We start from the raw sequence: 23,100 nt of genomic DNA on the forward strand, positions 1-23,100 counted from the left end.
TATAGTTAACCTGGGGAGCACCACCCTCAATAACTATTGTCATTTTGGTAGGACTAAAATTCACCCACCACACATACAGTACAACTACGCATTGTTAGTTACATGACAGTATAACTACAACTACAGTATAACCATACCTCCTATAATCTGGTGCAGGATCAAACCTCCTCTTTTGTAGAGTTTGAACCATGTGTGGGGCCAGGAACTCAGGGGATTTCTAGTTTTCTATAGCCGTAATATAGATTACCTGTTTTTTATTTGGGATGGGGATCTTTCCAGTGCACAATCTTTGTTATTCATTAAATCCTAATTCTTACAATATGAGTTTTACTGTAATACAGTAATACTCAGATACTGTGTAATACAGTAAGGACCTGGTACATTTCCCAGAGGTCAAAATTGATTAGGTCAACAGTCAGTAGGTCAACCACTATTTGTCGACACTGACATGGACATTGACATGTATGGAAGAGTTCAGCAAATTAAAATGGTTGACACGGGATAGGTCAACACATGAAAAGGAAGGCAAACATAACAGTTTAATAAAAATATATTTTTAACTTTTTCATACTTTACCATCCACGTGGACTACGATTGGGAATAGTTACCTGTGCTGAGTGCAGTGGTAGTGGAGTGAGGCACCGTGCCAACAGTTTACTCGCCATGCAAGGGGACGCAGTGCACTAATTGGGGATTTTGGTCATGTTAAGCAAAAACAAATTACCAAAAAAGTATAAAAATGTAATGTCTACCTTTTATGTGTCAACCTGTCCCATGTTAACCATTTTCATGTGTCCCGTGTTGACCATGTCAATGTCGACAACTATTGGTTGACATATTGACTGTCAACCTAAGTAAAGTTGTCCCATTGATCCATAACCGGAGAAGTAGGTGGCTGATGTAGGGGAGTATTTGTGGAAGCTGGGGAATAGCTAGGGTATATATGTGAAAGGTAGGTGGCTGAGGCAGGGGCATATGTGTGAAAGATAAGTGGGGTGAGCAGGAGCATATATGTGTCATAGGTAGGTGAATGGGGTAGAACTGGAGTATATGCGTGAGAGAGAGCTGAATGGGTCATATGTGTAAGTGGCTGTTGTGTGTGTGATATGGAGATGCCTGGGGCAAGGGAGTATTCATGTATCTTACTGAAGTGGCTGGTGCAGGGATATCCAGCAGACAGCAAGTCTACATGCGCTACCTGGCATAACATGTATAAGGGTGCTCTACCTGGTTTAAAAATAGCACAAGACAAGCAAGGAAATGCAACATTTGAATCAATTACATCTGTTGTTAATTGTTGGAATGAACAACATCAAGATTATCAGTATACAGTAATATCATATGATTGTGCAACAGGTGGCCCCACATTTCAAACTCAACAAAATATGAGGAAGAGCTGCAAATCTCTCATAATGCCCTTGTCCACTTTTGCCATAGGCCAAGATACAGCACACCAGGAACCATCAAGGTAACAACAGAAACCAGTGGAACTTGGAGCATCAGTGAAAAGTTGCAACTGTGATTTATAAATTGCCAGAGGAAGCAATAATAGCACACCATTTATCACAGAAATTAGATCCTGCTTCAACTCAGTGGAAAGACAAATAAAATAATGGAGCAAAATGACTCCAGTTTCAAGCTTCTCACAGAAAACTCTTTCCATAAGGATCACAGGCAATTGAAGTTGACTAAACCCAACAATGACTGTGCCTGCCATAAAGTAATTTTCTTTGCGGCTACACAAGACCCAATGACTGTGCATAATTTCCTTGTACTGAGGAAGCAACAACTGTCAAGGGTACCTATCTTAATACCCTGATAAGGAGGGAACTTCAGGCTTCCCACTCCCACTCTGGACAAGAAAATGAGTAAAAAGGGAATGCAGGCAATTAAGCAAAAGCTTGCAGCCATCAGAATTGACAAAAATTTTAAAAAATGGAGAAGAATCTGTATTGTTGACGCACAAGGAGAAAGAATAATTTTACTCAATTAAAATATAACTTTTAATGTTTTCTTAATAAAATTGGCAAAGGTCTAGTTTGCATGTTTATCCAAGACAACAATGAAACATAGAGCATTAAATTACAAAACCAACAGACATGTAAGTGAAAGAAAATAAAGATTGTGAATTAAAGATTTTAAAATTGTTTCCATGTGTTATTATTGAAAATATGGTATTATAATTAAGATCCAATAAGCATCCACTCGGTCCTGATATGTAATATAACTTCATAAATTGCAAAGTCTTCCAAATATCTGTATTTAGAAATTCTACTTTACTTTAAGACACCCTGGATGTAATAAATGTTATATCCTAGTTTGTCCTAATTTCACTTCTGTATGTATAGCAGTATCATCAACCTCCTGCTCGCTAGTAAGTACCTCAAAAGGAAGGCTCTTTATATTTAGAGTTTGTTGAAAATGTTTTCATGCCTGACTGATCATTGAGGGTAGGTTATGGCCATTCTGTACAATTATTAGCAATTATTATCAGGAGATAACTGACTGATTGGACTGATACTGTAATTGCACAGTGTATGGCTGCCTTAACAATTTGTAAAATAAATTACTCACCGCTTATTTAGATATTATACATTGGAGTGTAGCATCACCAGTTTATTAAAAAAATATTATATTTTTATGGAACCAGGAAATAGTGAGAAGGGCATTAATTAAAAACATCACACTGTTCAGAATAAAATGGTCAGAATAATAATACCTGTATAATTCATTTTGAAAGTAACAAAAAATCCCAACTGCTATATACACGAGCATCAACTCAGAAAAGAAAAAAAATGTTTTATGTGCGCATAAATTAAATAAAACATTTTATTTTACCTTAAAGTATATATTCATAAATGCATTTTGTACAGCTTGGTTTCGTAGACTAAAAATAAATGGGCTTAGAATAGGAGTGACAAATATTGTTATTAAACTAATGAATTTATTTAATTTTAAATAGTAGATTCCCTTTGGAATAACATATATAAAAATTGTTCCACCGTAGCCGAGGCTTACAAGAAAAAGGTGAGAAACACAAGTGGAGAAGGCTTTGTGGCGTCCAGTAACAGATGGTATTCTATAGATTGTTATTGCTATGATTGTGTAACTCCAAATAGTTATACTCAAAGAACCCACAATCACTAAAGAATACATGAAGAAATCAAATAGTTGAAGAAGTGTAGTGTCAATACAGACAAGTTTCATCATATTAAAAGAGTCACAGAAAAAATGATTAATTTCATTTGATTTACAGTATGGCAACATTGCTTTGATAACAGCAGGAGTTAGTACAATGAGAAATCCTCCCATCCAAGATGCAAGAGCCAAATAGAAACTTGTGTTCCAGTTCATAATCACTACATATTGTAAGGGATTGCAGATAGCTACATAACGGTCAAAGGACATTACTGCTAATAATATAAAATCTGTTGTTCCTAAAGCAAAGTATAAATAGCATTGGACAAAGCAACCTACAAATGATATGGTCTTTCTATATGACAGTAATATAACCAAAAGGTTGGGTATCACTACAGTTGAAATACTCATTTCAAGAAACGAAATGTTACCAAGGAAAAAATACATTGGTAATTGAAGATGTGTATCCCACAATGTTAAAATTATTATAATGACATTACCCAAAATTATAATAATGTAGAGTATTAGAAACAAAATAAAAAATAATATTTCTAAACCAAAACTTTTGGGGAAAGCAGTAAAGACAAACTCATTGACAATGCTGTGGTTTTCCATTTCAACAAAAATTCTAATTATTAAAAGCACGCTAAAATTTATTGAAACACTTAGATCCATTACACATGGTTACATATCATAGACAAAAATGCAATGATAATTAGAAGCTACAATATAACACCTTTCATCTGTTTCAATTCTTGTCATTCTCCATTTCTTATGAGGTACAGTATTTTGCTATAGAAGTATATCTATAGAAGAACAACTCATGTGACAGTAGCAATGAAAAAAATTACAGCGTTTTACAGTATTCTTGCTTTATAGAAAATATTTAATATTTGATTGCCCAAGAGACTTTTTCCCTAAATGCTCTGATAATTATAATTCAGGTGGCAAAGCTATATTTATTTTATTAATAACCTGCAGAATTAGCTTGTTAGAAGATTGATAATTGTGCCACTACAGACATGTTTGAATAACCAATAATACTAATATATACAGGTTGAGTATCCCTTATCCAAAATGCTTGGGACCAGAGGTATTTTGGATATGGGATTTTTCCGTATTTTGGAATAATTGCATACCATAATGAGATATCATGGTGATGGGACCGAAGTCTAAGCACAGAATGCATTTATGTTTTATATACACCTTATACACACAGCCTGAAGCTAATTATGGCCAATATTTTTTATAACTTTGTGCATTAAACAAAGTGTGTGTACATTCACACAATTCATTTATGTTTCATATACACCTTATACACACAGCCTGAAGGTCATTTAATACAATATTTTTAATAACTTTGTGTATTAAACAAAGTTTGTGTACCTTGAGCCATCAAAAAACAAAGGTTTCACTATCTCACTCTCACTCAAAAAAGTCCGTATTTCGGAATATTCCGTATTTCGGAATATTTGGATATGGGATACTCAACCTGTATATATATATATATATATATATAAAAAAACACAAATCCTGAGCGCGCTCTGTTTGATGTATAGATATAGCAGAAGTCCTTCCAAGTAGGTGTATCTTATACTATGGATAATTGGATTTCTTGGGTTCCTGCAGTGGATAACCCCTCACCAGAAAGTCACCCAAACAAATGGCCCAAGGCCAATTAGAATAAAATATTTAATACAAAAAGAATTCATAAAAGTCTTTGACATGAGTTTTTTTTTTACAACAGGTTATACATGGATTTTGATAACTCTGACAGCAGAATCCAGTAGGTAGATGTAAACACTCCCTCACCTTAGCAAGGTGTGCGCTTGGCGAAGGGAGTAATTTTCCTAACTGGAATACTGACTAATGACTGATATCAGTCATTAGTCAGTATTCCAGTTAGGAAAATTACTCCCTTCGCCAAGCGCACACCTTGCTAAGGTGAGGGAGTGTTTACATCTACCTACTGGATTCTGCTGTCAGAGTTATCAAAATCCATGTATAACCTGTTGTAAAAAAAATTCTCATGTCAAAGACTTTTATGAATTCTTTTTGTATTAAATATTTTATTCTAATTGGCCTTGGGCCATTTGTTTGGGTGACTTTCTGGTGAGGGGTTATCCACTGCAGGAACCCAAGAAATCCAATTATCCATAGTATAAGATACACCTACTTGGAAGGACTTCTGCTATATCTATACATCAAACAGAGCGCGCTCAGGATTTGTGTTTTCTATCTTATGTTTGTCTGAGATCTGGCAACGGAGGTCTCGCCTGTAGTGCTGCTGGTTCTGCGAGCGCAAGATAAGGATATTTTTGTATTATATATATATATATATATATATACAGTCCATACCTTGCCAAGTCCGCAAAGGACAAACACAAGGAGACCAGCACACCTCCAAGTAGAATAATAGAAGAAACAGTTATAATGCAAAATTAGCATATTTAGGCCTTTAGCACAGATAATTTTAATACTCATACAAATTCAGTGGATGTAGTTCATAAGTAGGTACATGGCCATCCCTACGGCCCATTTTGGTTACAACACCTTCATCATGGGGTCAGCCACATTCAAATGTACCATAATAAGACCTTATATAGCATAATAATTAGTAGAAATAACTCCCACCTGAAAAAGACATAGCCCACAAGTGTTGCACAGTGTCCCCATCCACGTGCATTACGCCAGGTAGAACCAAAGTCAGTCATCCCCATTGCCGGTGGAACTGAAGTGAGTTCCGCCGTATCGGAAGTGACATCGTGGGACCGCGGCTGTCAACATCCAGCCGGCAGGAAACACACCTCCGCTCGTAGCCAAGCGGTAACACACTAAGGTTATGCACCCAAGGCGAATCACATGTGAGGGTGGCACATAAACAGTGTTACAGGTACACTAATAAAAAAAAATACAAATTTACACAGCAAAAACATTTATAGCAAAAATTAGCAATTACATCTCCTTTTGTCATAACAAAGCTCAGGTTTTGGTCAAATCTGATTACCGGCTGGTTGCTAAGCAACACACAGCACTATAATTACAAAATAGTTATCCTAAGTGACAAATAGAAATGTATCAAGTAAACATTAGACAAACAAATGAGAAAACATCAAAATGTACACAATTCACATCAAATACTGTAGCAGCATCTATTAGAGAATCATCAATTGGAAAATCGCTACCAAGTATATTATATCTCATATTAGGGACAAATTCAGAATACCATATTCAGCATCAAAAACATATGTAGCTCCATTAGTGAAGGTAAATGTGGAAAACTTCAAAGAAAAGGAGTCATTATGAGTTCTTCATTTAAGCCTGATAGAGTGGTGGAATTGAGTCTATATATCCATTCGCATTCTCGTTGTAATAACATACAATGTCTATCCCCTCCCCTACATACAGTGCATCTGGAAAGAATTCACAGTGCTTCACTTTTTCCACATTTTGTTAGTTACAGCCTTATTCCAAAGTTGAATAAATAATTTTTTTCCCTCAAAATTCTACAAACAATACCATATAATTACAACGTGAAAAAAGTTTTTTGAGATTTTTGCAAATTTTGATTTTGCAAATTAAAATAAAATTAAAAATGAAATATAATTAAAATAGAAATCAAAAAATGTAACAAACAAATTCAAACTACACCACATAGTAGTGCAACCTTATTCTCATTATACTGCACAGTAGTAACTGCTCACTAACATTACGCTACCCCATGGGGGAGAGAGGGAGAGAGAAGAGAGAGAAGAGAGAGAGAGAGAGAGAGAGAGAGAGAGAGTAAGAGATAAGATAGAGATGGGACAAAGAGAGGGGTGAGGGAAAGATGGGAGAGAGAGAGGGGAGAGATAGGAGAGAGGAGAGATGGGACAGAGGGGTGAGGGAGAGATGGGAGAGAGAGAGGGATGAGGGACAGAGAGGGGTGGCATGCAATCCTATATGATCCTCCAATAAGATGAAAAAGTTCTTTGGTAAGTAGAAAAAATATATTACTATATATGAAAGGGTAAAAATAAAAATATATATCAGAAGCATCCACTTTATGTTCCTTAGTTAAAAGGGTATTTCCATTCAAGGCCCTCAGTTTAAATTTAACCAGTCTTTGGCTGGTCTGGTGTTTTAAAAAGGGCCTCCGGTGTGGATTTTACCCATCTTTGGCTGGTCTGGTGTTGCTGCCGGAAAGATTGCAGGGCAGCGCGATATGTAATACGTATGTGGCAAGATGGTGAGCTGCACTTACTCCTCCTGGCCAGGCACAGTCAAAGATGGATGTAGCGGTAGATGTATGGTGTAAGTGTTGACGAAGATGCTCTTGTGGCCTCTCTCCAGATGTTCAAAGAGGGCAGCGTGCCGGTGGCGTGTCATAAAAAGGGGTGTGGTGTCACAGGGAAGGGGCATGGCCATACAATAGTATCACCAATTTCACATTACATCACAAAGTAGCACAATCTTATTCACATTACATTGTATGTACTAGTGCTGTTTTTACAAATAATGCCCCCAGTAGTAGTGCCACTTATACACATAATTCCCCCAGTAGTAGCGCAGCTTATACACATAATGCCCACAGTAGGAGTGGTGCTTATACACATAATGCCCACAGTAAGAGTGCTGCTTATACACATAATGCCCCCCAGTAGTAGTACCACTTATACACATAATGACCCCAGTAGTAGCGCCACTTATACACATAATGCTTCCTGTTGTAGTGCTGCTTATACAAATAATGCCCAAAGTAGGAGTGCCACTTATACACATAATGCCCACAGTAGGAGTGCCGCTTATACACATAATGCCCACAGTAGGACTGCTGCTTATACATAATGCTCCCATTAGTAGTGCCATTTATACATAATGCTCCCATTAGTAGTGCAATTAATATACATAATGCCCCCAGTAGTAGTGCCACTTATAAACATAATGCCCCCAGTAGTAGTGCCACTTATATGCATAATGCCCCAGTTGTAAAACCCCTTATCACATAATGCCTCCAGTAGAAGTGATGCTTATACACATAATGCCCATTGTAGTAGTGCCACTTAAACACAAAATTCCCCCAGTAATAGTGCTGCTTATACACATAATGCTCCCAGTAGTAGTGGTGCTTATACACATAAAGCCCACAGTAGTAGTGGCGCTTATACACATAATGCCTATAGTAGTAATGCCCCTTATACATAATACCCACAGCATGATATGTAGCACATGTGTGGCAAGATGGTGAGCTGCACTTACTCCTCCTGGCCCGGCACAGTCAAAGCAGGATGCAGAAGTATATGTATGGTGTAAGTGTTGACAAAGCTGCTTTTGTGGCCTCTCTCCAGCTGTTCAAAGAGGGCAGCATGTTTGTGGTGTGTCAGAAAAAAGGGATGTAGTCTCACAGGGAAGGTGCATGGCCATACAATAGTATCCCCCATTTCATATTACGTCACAAATTAGCACAGTCTTATTCACATTACATTGCACGTACTAGTGCTGCTTATTCACACAATACCCCCAGTAGTAACGCCATTTATAAATAATGCCCCCAGCAGTGTTGCTGCTTATACATATAATGGCCTCAGTAGTAGTGCCACTTAAACATAATGCTCCCAGTAGTGGCACTGCTTATACATAATGCCCCCAGTAGTGGTACAGCTTATACACATAATGCCCCCGGTAGAGGCGCTACTTATACATAATGTTCTCAGTAGTGGTGTCGCTTAAACATGATGCTCAGTTGTGGCATCGCTAATAAACATAATGCCCCCCAGTAGTGGCGCCAGTTAGTCATGACTTATACACATAGTGGTGCAGCTTATACACGTTACCTCTAGTAATAGCACTGCTTATACACATAGGGGTATATGTACGATCCATAGTTATGGGGGAGAAGTGGTTTCAGTGCACATTATGCGCACTAATATTCTAATATTGCTTCTCCCCCATGTATTACTCTGGCAGTGTGGGCTCAGTGAGATAAAAGATAGCATACCGATATGAGGGTGCAATGTATGAATGGTCAGCATCACTGACTGTTCCGACACATGCAGCTTTTGATTTCCACAGCTGCAGGTGTCGTCGCCCATACACTACAGCCAGGGACAATTCTGTGATAATGGGCCTAAAACAGGGTTGATGGCAAAAGCAAAATCTTTCTCTAATGGGCAAAACCATGTGCACTGCAGGTGAGGCAGATATAACATGTACAGAGAGAGTTAGATTTCGGAGGGGTGTGCGTAAACTGAAATCTAAATTGCAGTGCAAAAATAAAGCAGCTAGTATTTACCCTGCACAGAAACAAAATATTCCACCCAAATCTAACTCTCTCTGCACATGTTATATCTGCCCATGGCTGTAACAAGGGGTGGTGGCTAGGGAGGCATGTGACCTGGGCGCCAGATTGGAGGGAGTGCTGTCATGATCAGTTTAATCCCCCTAACACCCCCCTTCCTATGCTCATCGGTCCCTTAGAGCCAATGGAGCACAAGCTCCAGACTCCTAGCTGCTGTGGCTGCCTAATGAGCCGGGCACAAAGCATTGCTGTAATGAAACTGAAAATAAACTACAGCTCCCAGCAGCCCTTGCTGCAGTAGCTGTAGTTTACTTTCAGTTTCTTCTATGCAGTTACATGTTGTGCCCGCCCTGGCAGAGCCGGATAAAGAGGGGGCACAGGGAACAAGCTGTCTCCTTTGAATTTCCATTATTTCAAATAACCATTTAAATACCAGCGTTAATATATACTGCGGACGGAAGGTGCATCCTATTACCATATATGATAATAGTGCACTGAACGTCGCAGCACTATGTCCCTTAAGAGAAAGCAAATAGCCGCACACATGGGGGGTCATTCCGAGTTGTTCGCTCGTTAAAAATCTTCGCATCGCAGCGATTTTCCGCTTAATGCGCATGCGCAATGTCCGCACTGCGACTGCGCCAAGTAAATTTGCTATGCAGTTAGGAATTTTACTCACGGCTTTTTCATCGTTCTGGCGATCGTAATGTGATTGACAGGAAATGAGTGTTAGTGGGCGGAAACAGGCCGTTTTATGGGCGTGTGGGAAAAAACGCTACCGTTTCCGGAAAAAACGCGGGAGTGGCTGGAGAAACGGAGGAGTGTCTGGGCGAACGCTGGGTGTGTTTGTGACGTCAAACCAGGAACGACAAGCAGTGAAATGATCGCAGATGCCGAGTAAGTCTGGAGCTACTCAGAAACTGCTACGAGGTGTGTAATCGCAATATTGCGATTACATCGTTCGCTATCTTAAGATGCTAAGATTCACTCCCAGTAGGCGGCGGCTTAGCATGAGCAAATCTGCTAAAATCCGCTTGCGAGCGAACAACTCGGAATGACCCCCATGGTATACTGAGGTCCAACGCTCATATATATATATATATATGTATTTGATATTAAAAGTTAAGCATACAAAATAACATAAGTACAGTATATCATTCAGTATAACATGTATAAGCCTAGGTAAGTGGTACAGGATTACAGTTACAAAAGAATCAGTTACAGCAAGGCATACATTACCCTATCCCATAGAACAGTCCTCTGTAGATAGACTCAGCATATCTTCCCCACAGCAACTTACTAACTATGCCTTAGAAAACTGCATATATCAAACAGTGAGAGTGAACAGGTTGTTGGTTTCAGTCTCCTTCCATTGGCCCAGGATAGGGAGGTTTCTCATTCCTTGTGTGTTATTGGTCAGTTCATATGTAAGCAATGTCCAGTTTCAAGTCTCAGGAAGTCCTTTTTTCTCGTAGAATGTGACTTTATATTCATACATTTGATCATAACTAATCGTTGCAATGTGCTACAATTTACCCATGGCTATCAAATTAATCCACACATCGGCCCTCATTCTGAGTTGTTCGCTCGCTAGCTACTTTTAGCAGAAATGCAAACGCAAAGCCGCCGCCCTCTGGGAGTGTATCTTATCATTGTCACGATCTAGGTAATTCCTTATCAGTATTTACCTTCCAAATGCCTCCTGAGATTGTCCCAGTGTTCCAAGCCTGGATTCCATCTGCACTGTCTGTGTGCAGCTCTCTGCATCTCATTGTCTCAAATCTCTTTACTGCGATTCTGGCAGCTTCATGGTTAAAGCTCACATTCAAGTTACAAACAATCTTTCCCTCCAAAAGCTACCATGGGCGCAGCCATGTTTTCCTAATCACATGTTACCTTTCAGCCTATCAGCTGCACTCTGCTCTCAGCCTGATTACACAGCAGCTGCACTCTGGTCTCTGGTTAATCAGCCAGCCAATCCCTGCTTCCCAGCAGTTATAAATATCCTGTTCCTGGGGTGGAAAGATGTCAGTGCTTCAATTGTCTTCAGTGATTCCAGTGTGCAGTTCTCCCATGGACTTTCTCTGCAGTACAGCCTGACTCCCTGGTGATTATACTCTGCAGTGTAACCCGACACTCCAGTGATTAACCCTCTACAGTCTACCCTGATTCACCTGTGTCTGAACTCCGGCTTCCCAGCAGCCATTATCCAGCTTCTTCTCCAGCGATCGCCAGCATCACTTCATGCTTCACCTGTACTTCTAAGTACAATAGTGCACTTCTATCTGCGAACCCCAGCTTCACTCAAAGCTTACCAACGATTCCAAAGTAACCATCAGTGTTCTGTCATCGATTCCAAGTCACCATCGGTGTTCTGTCATCGATCCCAAGTATTTCTCTGAACTGTGTTTCCTATTACCAGTACCAAGTCATCAGTATTCCTCTGAACTGTGTTTAATAAAACCTTTGAACTTTCCCTTGTTGTCGTGGTCACGCCTTCGGGCATTTGTTCTAAAGGTTCCCTGCATGTCCAAGAACCCTGTACTGCCTCCCAGGTACACATATACCTCAGCCCCTACAACTGAGGCTTCCCCCTGGTCAGCACCAGCCCTCAGTTGTGACAGTAAGCACTGACCTATTGGATCCGTCCGGAGGCCAGGTCCAAGCGACCAGGCCGATGCAAGAACTTGCAGCCTGCCTTGTACATCAGGAGACTGCACAGGGCCATGTGATCCGCTGTCTCCAGGACCTCTCCTCTCGGCTGGATGGAATACAAGTAACCCTCCGTGGTTCAGGGGCGTCCAGTGTGCCGAATGCAGTACCTTTAGTGGTATCCCCACCCACCATTCCCATTTCTGCTCCTTGTCTCCATTTACCGACACCTGCCAAGTTTGATGGTTCCCCAAAAGCCTGTCGTGGTTTCCTAAATCAGTGTGAGATATATTTTGAGTTACAGCCTGGCAGTTTCCCAACTGACCGCACCAAGGTTGCTTACATCGTCTCTCTCCTCAGTGGCTCCGCCCTCGATTGGGTATCACCTCTATGGGAGAAGTCTGATGCCCTGCTCTCTTCATATGCAGATTTCGTGGCAACCTTCAGGCGCATCTTTGATGAACCAGGTCGTGTGACCTCTGCCTCCTCTGATATCCTCCGGCTACGTCAGGGGACACGAACAGTCGGTAAATATCTGGTACAGTACCAGATCCTAGCGTCCGAACTTTCCTGGAATGATGAAGCTCTTTACTCAGCCCAAGAAGGGGCGTCTGTGTCTACAGCCCAAGAAGGGGCGTCTGTGTCTACAGCCCAAGAAGGGGTATCCAATGTTCAAGCTCTAGTAGGGGCATATGAGTCTTCTCAAAAAGGAGTTTCTGATCTGTCAACCCCAGGAGGGGTGCTGGAGAAAACAACCCTGAGAGAGGTGTCTGATTCATCAACCCCAGGAGGGGTCACCAAAGTTTCAGTCCCAAGGGAAGTATCCAGAGCCAAGTTCCCAGATGAAAATTTTTGTGCTACAGATGCAGTTATGAACTCCTGTTTGCCGTCTTCAGAGAGCACCACCCTGTTGGCATCCAGCATGGACCAGGTCCAGGATGGTCTAACTGAACACTCGGATACCACTCATTCCGGTTCTAACCGGATTCTGACTCCTTCAGTTCCAGCTGATTCAACTGTCTTTAGACTCAATCCGGTTCCATCATCTGTCTGAAGATTCCTTAGGTTCCAGCCGATTCCGATATCTCTGGACCCAATCCGGTTCCATCCGTAGGTCCAGAGACTCCTTCAGTTCCAGCTGATTCAACCGTCAATCCGAAGACTCCTCCGGTCCCAGCCGGTTCAAGCTTTTCTGGACCCAATCCGGTCCCATCCGTCTGTCCGGATCAGCCTCCAAAAGGAGGGCGTGCTGTCACGATCTAGGTAATTCCTTATCAGTATTTACCTTCCAAATGCCTCCTGAGACTGTCCCAGTGTTCCAAGCCTGGATTCCATCTGCACTGTCTGTGTGCAACACTCTGCATCTCATTGTCTCAAATCTCTTTACTGCGATTCTGGCAGCTTCATGGTTAAAGCTCACATTCAAGTTACAAACAATCTTTCCCTCCAAAAGCTACCATGGGCGCAGCCATGTTTTCCTAATCACATGTTACCTTTCAGCCTATCAGCTGCACTCTGCTCTCAGCCTGATTACACAGCAGCTGCACTCTGGTCTCTGGTTAATCAGCCAGCCAATCCCTGCTTCCCAGCAGGTATAAATATCCTGTTCCTGGGGTGGAAAGATGTCAGTGCTTCAATAGTCTTCAGTGATTCCAGTGTGCAGTTCTCCCATGGACTTTCTCTGCAGTACAGCCTGACTCCCTGGTGATTATACTCTGCAGTGTAACCCGACACTCCAGTGATTAACCCTCTACAGTCTACCCTGATTCACCTGTGTCTGAACTCCGGCTTCCCAGCAGCCATTATCCAGCTTCTTCTCCAGCGATCCCCAGCATCACTTCATGCTTCACCTGTGCTTCTAAGTACAATAGTGCACTTCTATCTGCGAACCCCAGCTTCACTCAAAGCTTACCAACGATCCCAAAGTAACCATCAGTGTTCTGTCATCGATTCCAAGTCACCATCGGTGTTCTGTCATCGATCCCAAGTATTTCTCTGAACTGTGTTTCCTATTACCAGTACCAAGTCATCAGTATTCCTCTGAACTGTGTTTAATAAAACCTTTGAACTTTCCCTTGTTGTCGTGGTCACGCCTTCGGGCATTTGTTCTAAAGGTTCCCTGCATGTCCAAGAACCCTGTACTGCCTCCCAGGTACACATATACCTCAGCCCCTACAACTGAGGCTTCCCCCTGGTCAGCACCAGCCCTCAGTTGTGACAATCATAGCAGAATTGCCCATGAAAGATTAGCAATTCTGCTATTATTTCCTTGCAGTTGCTGAGTAGCTCCAGACCTACTCCTAGATTGCGATCACCTCAGTCCATTTAGTTCCTTGTTTGACATCACAAACACGTCCAGCGTCCGGCCAGCCACTCCCCCGTTTCTCCAGCCACTCCTACGTTTTTACCTGGCACGCCTGCGTTTTTTAGCACACTCCCTGAAAACGACCAGTTTCCGCCCAGAAACACCCACTTCCTGTCAATCACACTGCGATCAGCAGAGCGATTGAAAAGCTTTGTTCGCCCGTTAGAAAAATAGCATAGTTTTGTGTAAAACTGCTTAGCGCGTGTGCCCTGCTGTGCATACGCATGCGCAGAACTGCCGGATTTTAGCCTATTAGCAATCCTGATAAAAATAGCAGCGAGCGAACAACTCGGAATGACCACCCTTCTCCTGACCATTTTGACACTAAACATGGTATAATAAACTTGTTCCATCCCAATAATACATTTATATCTGTTTTATCACTCTATTATACAGTATAAATACGATATAATGTCTGGTGCTGGACATGTTTTGTCTATGTGTAATTTATGTGTTGTATGAAATATGTGTCTGTGTGCGTCTTTATGGTGTTTCTCAGTGATTGCACCTTTTACTGTATATACACCCACCACGCTGCAACATGCACGCCATGCAACTCCATGCATGATGTACAGTAAAGAAGCATGGTGAAGCGCCACTCTGTGTGTGGTTTGTATTGTCTTCTTTTTCTGACTTCGACACTCCCCAGCCTCCCCCCTGCTGCCTTTGATCATCGCAACAGTGCTGAGCAAGAAAATAAAAGTTAGCTGAAAGGAGATGGGGCTACATGGCACTCTACACAATGCCAGTCCAGCCAGCAGCATGGGAGACAGAGAGCTCACTATACAGCAGCAGCATACCCTCCAACAATTTACATATAAAAATCAGTACAAATTTGAAAAGGGGGCATGGCCACGGGTAAAGTGACGTGGTCACGCCTTTTTTCCTATACCTTCAATGGAAGCTTGGGGAGCCAAAAATCAGTACAAACCATAAAAAAGGTACTGTACCTGCCAAAAGGTACAGTTGGAGGGTATGCAGCAGAAGACCCTAAATAGTGAGTGTCATTTTCTGGATGTGTCAGTAAAAACACAGGTGTGCCCAGGTGTTTTTTGGAGGGTCTCTGATGTCAGCACAGACCACTTCCAGCATTTCTCAGTGGCAGATTAGTGGCAGCCTCAGACCTACAAACATTTGCTCAGATGGCAAAGACTCTTCGTTGGCCGGGAATTTAGCATATGCATCTGCGAGTGTATAGCGATCTGCAATGCATTAGTAAATTATTTCTTTCTGTCAGGGAGGCACCTTTCTACTTGCAGACAACTGCAATTTCTCAGTTTAACAATTTATGCTGAATTAGGCCCTATGTCCACACACACAGATACACACACACACACATCCTCCCTCTCTCTCTCTCTCTCTCGCTCTCTCTTGTTATCTTTTCATCCACTTACCACAGCCTGGCTGGCTGGATCTGCAGAAGCCTGGTGGTCCCAGGTAGCTCTGCTTTATCAGTCCATGTAGCTCCACCCCCAGTCAGTGTAGCTCTGCCTACTTTTAGGATGAACACTGGCACTGTCACAGGGAAGGGGGAAGGAGGCTTCAAGCTGCTGGTGCCGCTACCTGTCACACAGTGACAGGTGCAGCAGCCGTTAGCCAGTACACGGAAAGACGCAGCAGCAGGGATGCAGAGCAGGGAGTATAGTTCAAAATTCTTTCCCAAGAGCATCCAAAAAAAAGAAAGGGTTCAAATGAGGATCAAGCCAACTCACAACTCCCTTAATGCAGAAAACTATTCATATTAAATATGTTCAAAGCTCAAGGCAATAGCAGTCATCAGAATATTGAGCAATATGATACCTGAAACATTCATCCCAAATAGCCATTTTCGGCATACAGTCTTCATCAAGGTATATCCATCATTAAGGTGACAAGATACCAATACATATAAAGTGCATATGTGCAGTATGCATTATTACAAGTGTGTTGCTAAAATGCACTCAGCTACAAAAATTCCACCAGCGACTGACTCCAGGCTTGTTCAAAAACAACAAATACCTTTTATTCAGGTTTACCAAGTATAGGGTTAAACATAAATCATATAGAGCACTGTATTTGTAAAAAAAAAAAAACATGGATATTAGACACTGCCACACTCCCTTTCCCTTAATAAGGAACCCTCCAGGTCCCGGAATCCTGACACTAGTGCCCAAGTCTTCTGGATCCCACTGTCCCTAGCAAGCCTATCGCCTGGGCACTAACTGCTGTCAGAAGCCCTGACTTGTGGGAGAGACTCTGCTTTAAACGCAACAGCCAACTGCTGGGTGATGAAGCAGCTTCCTGGACTGAGAAGCCCACAAGACCTGGTCCTGGCCCAATAGATGGAAACACGGTCCTTCCACACTTCCCATCTATTCCAGAGGACCCTGTAAGTGGCTTTCACCAGCCACTCTATCAGCGGCACAAACCAGTGATTATTCCCTACAGTTATTTCCAGGTGGCAAAGAACCTCTCCTGCTATATCTCCTTTCAGCTTTTCATGTCCCCAAAAAATGTGCACATGACACTGGCAAGATTTAATCTTTGCCAACTGTTTTAAGCTGAGAAATCTTTGGGACAAAACCCACTCTGCAACCATTCCTCTGAGACAGGCTCTTTCTCTTTACCTAGTGAGTCCTCTATGAACTGACTCAGTTCAGCAACTGGATCTTGAGCCTCTCATGGTGAATCATGCTGGGGTGCACCAACTTCAGGACTGAAATTTTGCACCTTATCCTCCACATACATGAGTGGAACTTCACTGGAGCAGATTCCCAGATTATGTTGGCAGTAGACTCCTGTATTGCAACTGGTTTAGCCATGGCTGACTCATGTAGGCAAGATACCTCCAAAGGAACAGATTTTGTCTGTGATTCAACATCAGAGAAAGTCTCACATGTGTGCTGGACATCCCAAACTGGGACTTCTGAACCCATCAGGGATTGACTCCTAAACATACAGTGTGTCAACAGGAGCAGGGTCCTGGGTTTCCAACACCTCAACATAAGCAATCTCTGGCTCAAATAAGACTCACAGTTTTAGGATGGGCTCTTGTAGACCTCCATGCCCTAAAATGGCAAGACCAACTGCATTGGCACTGGTGCCTGTGAAAACTCTATCAGCCACACTATCAGCAGCACAAGTAAGTATTAATTCCCTAGGTGTCCCGGTTGTTACTTGTGGAACCGGACGAGGTCTAGTAGCTAGTTGGCTTGAGTCCAGAGGACGGAGTAGTGCGGCTTGATATATGACCTGCTTATACAGACGTGACAGGTTCGGCTAAAGTCTATGGCTGGCCACAGGTGTTTGGACAACTACAGGGAACTAGAACACAGGATACCAGTGCAATAAGAGTTGAGTGACACTTGTGGTAGTAACGGATAGCTGGAAGCTAGGACTGAACCAACAGTTCAGGATAGCTGGACAGCTGGAAGCTGGGATTGATCCAGCAGTGCAGGATACTCTGGATAGCTGGAAGCTGGGATTGAACCTGAGGTGCAGGATAGCTGGATAGCTGGAAGCTGTTATTGAACCAGCAGTACAGGATAGCTGGAAGCTGGGATTGAACCAACATTTCAGGATAGCTGGACAGCAGGAAGCTGGGATTGATCCAGCAGTGCAGGATACTCTGGATAGCTGGAAGCTGGGATTGAACCAGCGGTGCAGGATAGCTGGATAGCTGGAAGCTGTTATTGAACCAGCAGTACTGGATAGCTGGAAGCTGTGATTGAACCACCAGTACAGGATAGCTGGAAGTTGGGAATGAACCAGCAGTTCAGGATAGCTGGATAGCTGAAAGCTGGGATTAAACCAGCAGTACATGATAGCTTGATAGCTGGAAGCTGGGATTGAACCAGGAGTACATGATAGCTGAATAGCTGGAAGCTGGTATTGAACCAGCAGTTCAGGATAGCTGGATAGCATACTCAGTGATGCAGGCTTGCAGATAAACTGGAGATTGTACTGACCAGCAGTGTAGGTTTGCAGGTACACTGGAGCTAGGACAACCAGCGATGCAGGTTTGCAGATATCCTGGAGATGAGATAACCAGCGGTGCAGGTTTGCAGATATCCTGAAGATGGGAGTCAGAAAGTGCTGATGTTGGTAATGCACTGTCTCTTTAAGCAGGAGATTGCATGAGCTCCATACAGGCTGGAGAACAACAAAACAGTGGCAGCTTCCCAGTGCTTGGAGCTGGAATATATACCCCTTGCTCTCTGGTGATAGGCTGAAGGGATCACCTGTCAGGGAAACCCTACCTGTTTGGAGTGTTTTCTGCAGAGTCAGTTGATCTGGAAGTAACATGTAGTACTCCAGGTTAGGCTTCAGAGGGATCTGAGGCCTACAGGCTGGAAAGGAGCTGAAGCCTAACTATTCTAAAATGGATGCTGTGACTGACAGCACGGGATGCCGGATGGACCAGCGTATGCAGACAGTGCTTTGGGCTGCGCCGCAGATAGGTCAAAATGCGACTGGGAAGCACTTTAAACATCCATTTTGTGACACTAGGGTTATTTCCAGGAAGCAAAGTACCCAAATACAAAATGTAAAAAAAACAGGTGTGCAATCACCAGTCTTCATAATTAAGCTTTATTCAAACCATAGCAAAAGGAGTAGCAAAAAACATCAACGTCTTGGTCCTACATCTGGACCTTGAATGAGCAGTTTGGTGTACATGTATGTATATAATGGGAATATTCTCACTATATTAGATTCCTATGTCCATGACAAGTTTACTATTTACAGTATTTTTAATGTTTATGATATCTCTGGTATTTGTACTATGGGATGATGCAATTGTTATATTTTTACACAGGTCAGGTTACGTCATGTTACCTTCTGGGTTTGTTTTTATATTGGTTGTCGTGGTAATGGGGCTGGAAGTGATGACGTCAGTTGTGGGCGCCATCCTCCCGGGTCCTGAAACAACCACCAGCACATAGGGGAAAACAGGGATCTAAGGTGAGAGTTTGTGTTTGTATGTTACTTCCCTGATGACAATGTGAAAAAATACATTAAAACATTGCAGTACATTGGTGTATTCTTGCCTTTATCATGGAGTGCTGCCAACTTTTCCAACTACTATTGATATCCCTGCTGGGGAGTATGAACGGAGGGCACCAATCCTTCACTGCTGTATATGTGAGTGCTGCCAGGAAGACAATAAATATATATATATATATATATATATATATATATATATATATATTACTATTGTCCTTGGGCCCTCCCACCCACCCTTATGTTGAATAAACAGGACATGAACACTTTAACAAACCAATCAAATCAGCGACAGGGTCTGCGACACGACTGTGGCTGAAATGATTGGTTTGTTTGAGCCCCAACTAAAAATGAAGCAATTAATCTCCCCACCAAAAATGAAGCAATTAATATCTCCTTGAACAAACTGAATCTACATGATTCCTCACTACTTTCAGTGTGTACATCCTCATCCTTACAGAGTATTAATTCGTCCTTACTGGAATCCAACATCACAGGTCCCTGTGAACTTTCTGGAGCCAATTGTTGATAAAGGTCTTCATGGAGGAATTTATAAGTTATTTTGATGAACATCATCCTCTCCACAATTTTTGGAAGCAACCTCCTAGGCCAATCGCTGACAAGGTTACCGGCTGCACTAAACACTTTTTCGGAGTACACACTGGAGGGGGGCAACTTAGGTAAAATAAAGCCAGTTTGTGCAAGGGCCTCCAAATTGCCTCTTTTTTCTGCCAGTATACATACGGACTGTCTGACATACCTACTTGGATGCTATCATTGATATAATCCTCCACCATTCTTTCAATGGTGACAGCATCATATGCAATGACAGTAATCATGTCAGAAATTGTTGGCAGCTCCTTCAGTCCAGACCGGATGTCAACACTTACTCCTGACTGCCCTGCATCCCCACCAGCTGGTGGGCTAGGAAATGTTATACTTTTCCTCACAGCCCCAGCTGCAAGAGAGAATGAAGGAGGAGCTGCTGATGGGTCACTTTCCGCTTGAGTTGACAATTTTCTCACCAGCAGGTCTTTGCACCTCTACACACTTGTGTCTGCTGGAAAGAGAGATACAACGTAGGCTTTAAACCTAGGATCAAGCACGGTGGCCAAAATGTAGTGCTCTGATTTCAATAGATTGACCACCCTTGAATCCTGTCAAAGCGAAATGAAGTGCTCCATCCACAAGTCCCACATATGGAATCACTCCATCTTAGCTCCTCCTTCAATTTCTCCAGCTGCTTCTGCAAAAGCCTGATTAGGGGAATGACATGACTCAAGCTGGCAGTGTCTGTACTGACTTCACATGTGGAAAGTTCGAAGGGATGGATAACATTGTACAACACAAAAATCATTCTCCACTGCACTTGAGTCAGGAGCATTCCCCCTCCTTGCCTGTATCATAGGTGGATGTATAGGCGTGAATGGCCTTTTGCTGCTCCTCCATCCTCTGAAGCATATAGAGTGTTGAATTCAACCTTGTTACCACCTCTTGCTTCAGGTGATGGCAGGGCAGGTTCAGGAGTGTTTGCTGGCACTACAGTCTTTGGTACGCAAAGGTTGAAAGTCGAAAGTGCCACACAATTTTTTGGGCCACCGACAGTATCTCCTGCACTCACCTGTCATTTGAAAAAAAAATTCTGCACCTCTAAATTAATTGTATATGCAAAATATGGGACGTGCTGGAATTTGCCAAGATGTAATGCATTCACAATATTTGTGACATTGTCAGATATCACAAATCCCAAGGAGAGTCTAAGTGGGGTAAGCTATTTTGTGATGTCCTGCCTGCATCAATTTCCGTAAGAGGTTCTCAGCAGTTTGCCTCTTACAGAAACTTGTGATACACAGTGTAGCCTGTCTATTAGATGCTGCTGCTGGTGCCGCTGCTGTTGTTGCTGCAGAAGGCAATACATCTACCCAATGGGCTATCACAGTCATGTAGTCCTTAGTTTGCCCTTCTACACACTTACACATATCTGTGGTCAAGTGGACAGTGGGTACAACCGCATTTTTCAGGACACTGAGGACATTTTTCTTAATGTCCCTGTACAGTCCGGGAATCGCTTGCCTAGTGAAGTGGAATCTAGACGGGATTTGGTAGTGGGGACACAGTATGTCCATCAACTGTCTAAATCCCACTGCACTATTGGCAGAAACCGGACACCTGTCTAACACCTGCATAGTTGTTATGGCCTCAGTAATCCACTTTGCAACAGGGTGACTGCTTTCATATTTCTTCTTCCTCACAAAGGACTGTTGGACAGTCAATTATTTAGTTGAAGTAGTACAAGTGGTCTTCCAACTTCCTCTCTGGGATGTCAATCGACTCCCAGCAACAGCAACAACAGCGGCAGCAGTAGTAGGCGTACCACTCAAGGATCCTCTGGAGGAATCCCAGATAGGAGAAGACTCATCAGTCATGCCAGTAACATGGCCTACAGAACTACTTACATTCCTGACTGAGGATAAATTGACATTGAGAGAGTTGTTGGTGTGGATTGCAGGAGCTTGGGTACAACAGGAAGAAGGGATTTAGGTGTCTGTGGACTGCTTACGCTAATACCCAAAGTTTCTGAATTTGACAATGACTTCTGATGAATGCGCTGCAGGTGACGTATAAGGGAGGATGTTCCTAGGTGGTTAACATCCTTACCCCTAATTATTATGGATTGACAAAGGCAACACATGGCTTGATACCTGTTGTCGGGATTTGTGGAGAAATAAATTCCAAAACGAACAGATGGCTTTTTTGGTATTTTGCCCAGACATGACAATGGGCTCTTTTACTCCATGGACAACAACTGTCTACACTGGTGCATTATTCAAATAAACCACATCACCATCAGAATCTTTATCGTCAACTTCCTCCTCAGCGCCAGCTATACCAATTTCCTCCTCATCCTGGTGTACTTCTACAGTGTCATCCTCAATCTCAATATCAGGAACTGGACTGGCGGTGCTCCTCCCAGCACTTGCAGGGGGCATATAAATGGTGGTAGGACCCTCTTTCAATACAGTCTTGGGAAGGTCAGGCCTAGACATCGCAACCACGGACACACTTGGGGATTTGTGATATCTCTGAACGCACAGTTGTTTTTTTCCTAAGCTTTAACAAGCTTAATTTTTTAATTTTTCAAGAGGTAGGAGGGCTTCCATCCTCATGGGAAGCTGAACCACCAGTCAAGAACATAGGCCAAGTCCTTAGCCTTTTCTTGCCACTTCATGTCATGAATGGCATATTGCCAATTTTACGTTTCTCATAAGATCATTTCTTTTTTTTCTGATTATTAATTTTTGCTTCTTAAATTTGACATGCCCTCTATGACATTGGCATTGGTCTTAGCAGACGACATTGATGGATTTGCATCATCAATGTCATGTCTGGTGCAGAAGCACTACAGTAGTACTAGGACCTGGAAGTGGTTCCTGATCTTCCACTATTTTTTCATAATTTTTTGTTCTCCATTTCACAGGACAGCACTCCTTTATTATTACAGCACACAGAACGGTGCCCCTTTATTTTCACAGCACTCGTGTAATTTTATTGCATACACGACAGGGCAAGTGTACTTTTATTTTAACAACAGAACCCATGTATTTTTACAGGATACAGGACAGGGCCAGTATACTTTTATTTTAACAACAGAACCCCTGTGCTTTTACAGTATACAAGACAGGGCCAG

At 42.4% G+C, this 23,100-nt stretch overlaps 1 protein-coding gene across 1 annotated transcript; it reads right to left on the reverse strand.

Moving 5' to 3' along the window:
- Window positions 1-2,829: 2,829 nt before the first annotated feature.
- Window positions 2,830-3,753, reverse strand: LOC134954093 (olfactory receptor 6M1-like). The gene has a single exon (XM_063938671.1). The coding sequence runs from the start codon at window positions 3,751-3,753 to the stop codon at window positions 2,830-2,832; it is 924 nt and encodes a 307-aa protein (XP_063794741.1).
- Window positions 3,754-23,100: the final 19,347 nt, after the last annotated feature.

This window comes from Pseudophryne corroboree, chromosome 1 (assembly GCF_028390025.1).
Source record: "Pseudophryne corroboree isolate aPseCor3 chromosome 1, aPseCor3.hap2, whole genome shotgun sequence".
Classification (NCBI taxonomy): Eukaryota; Metazoa; Chordata; class Amphibia; order Anura; family Myobatrachidae; genus Pseudophryne; species Pseudophryne corroboree.

What these genes read in the sequence shown, in the direction of transcription:
- LOC134954093 (XM_063938671.1), bottom strand. Translation starts at nt 3,753, where the DNA reads ATGGAAAACCACAGCATTGTCAATGAGTTTGTCTTTACTGCTTTCCCC.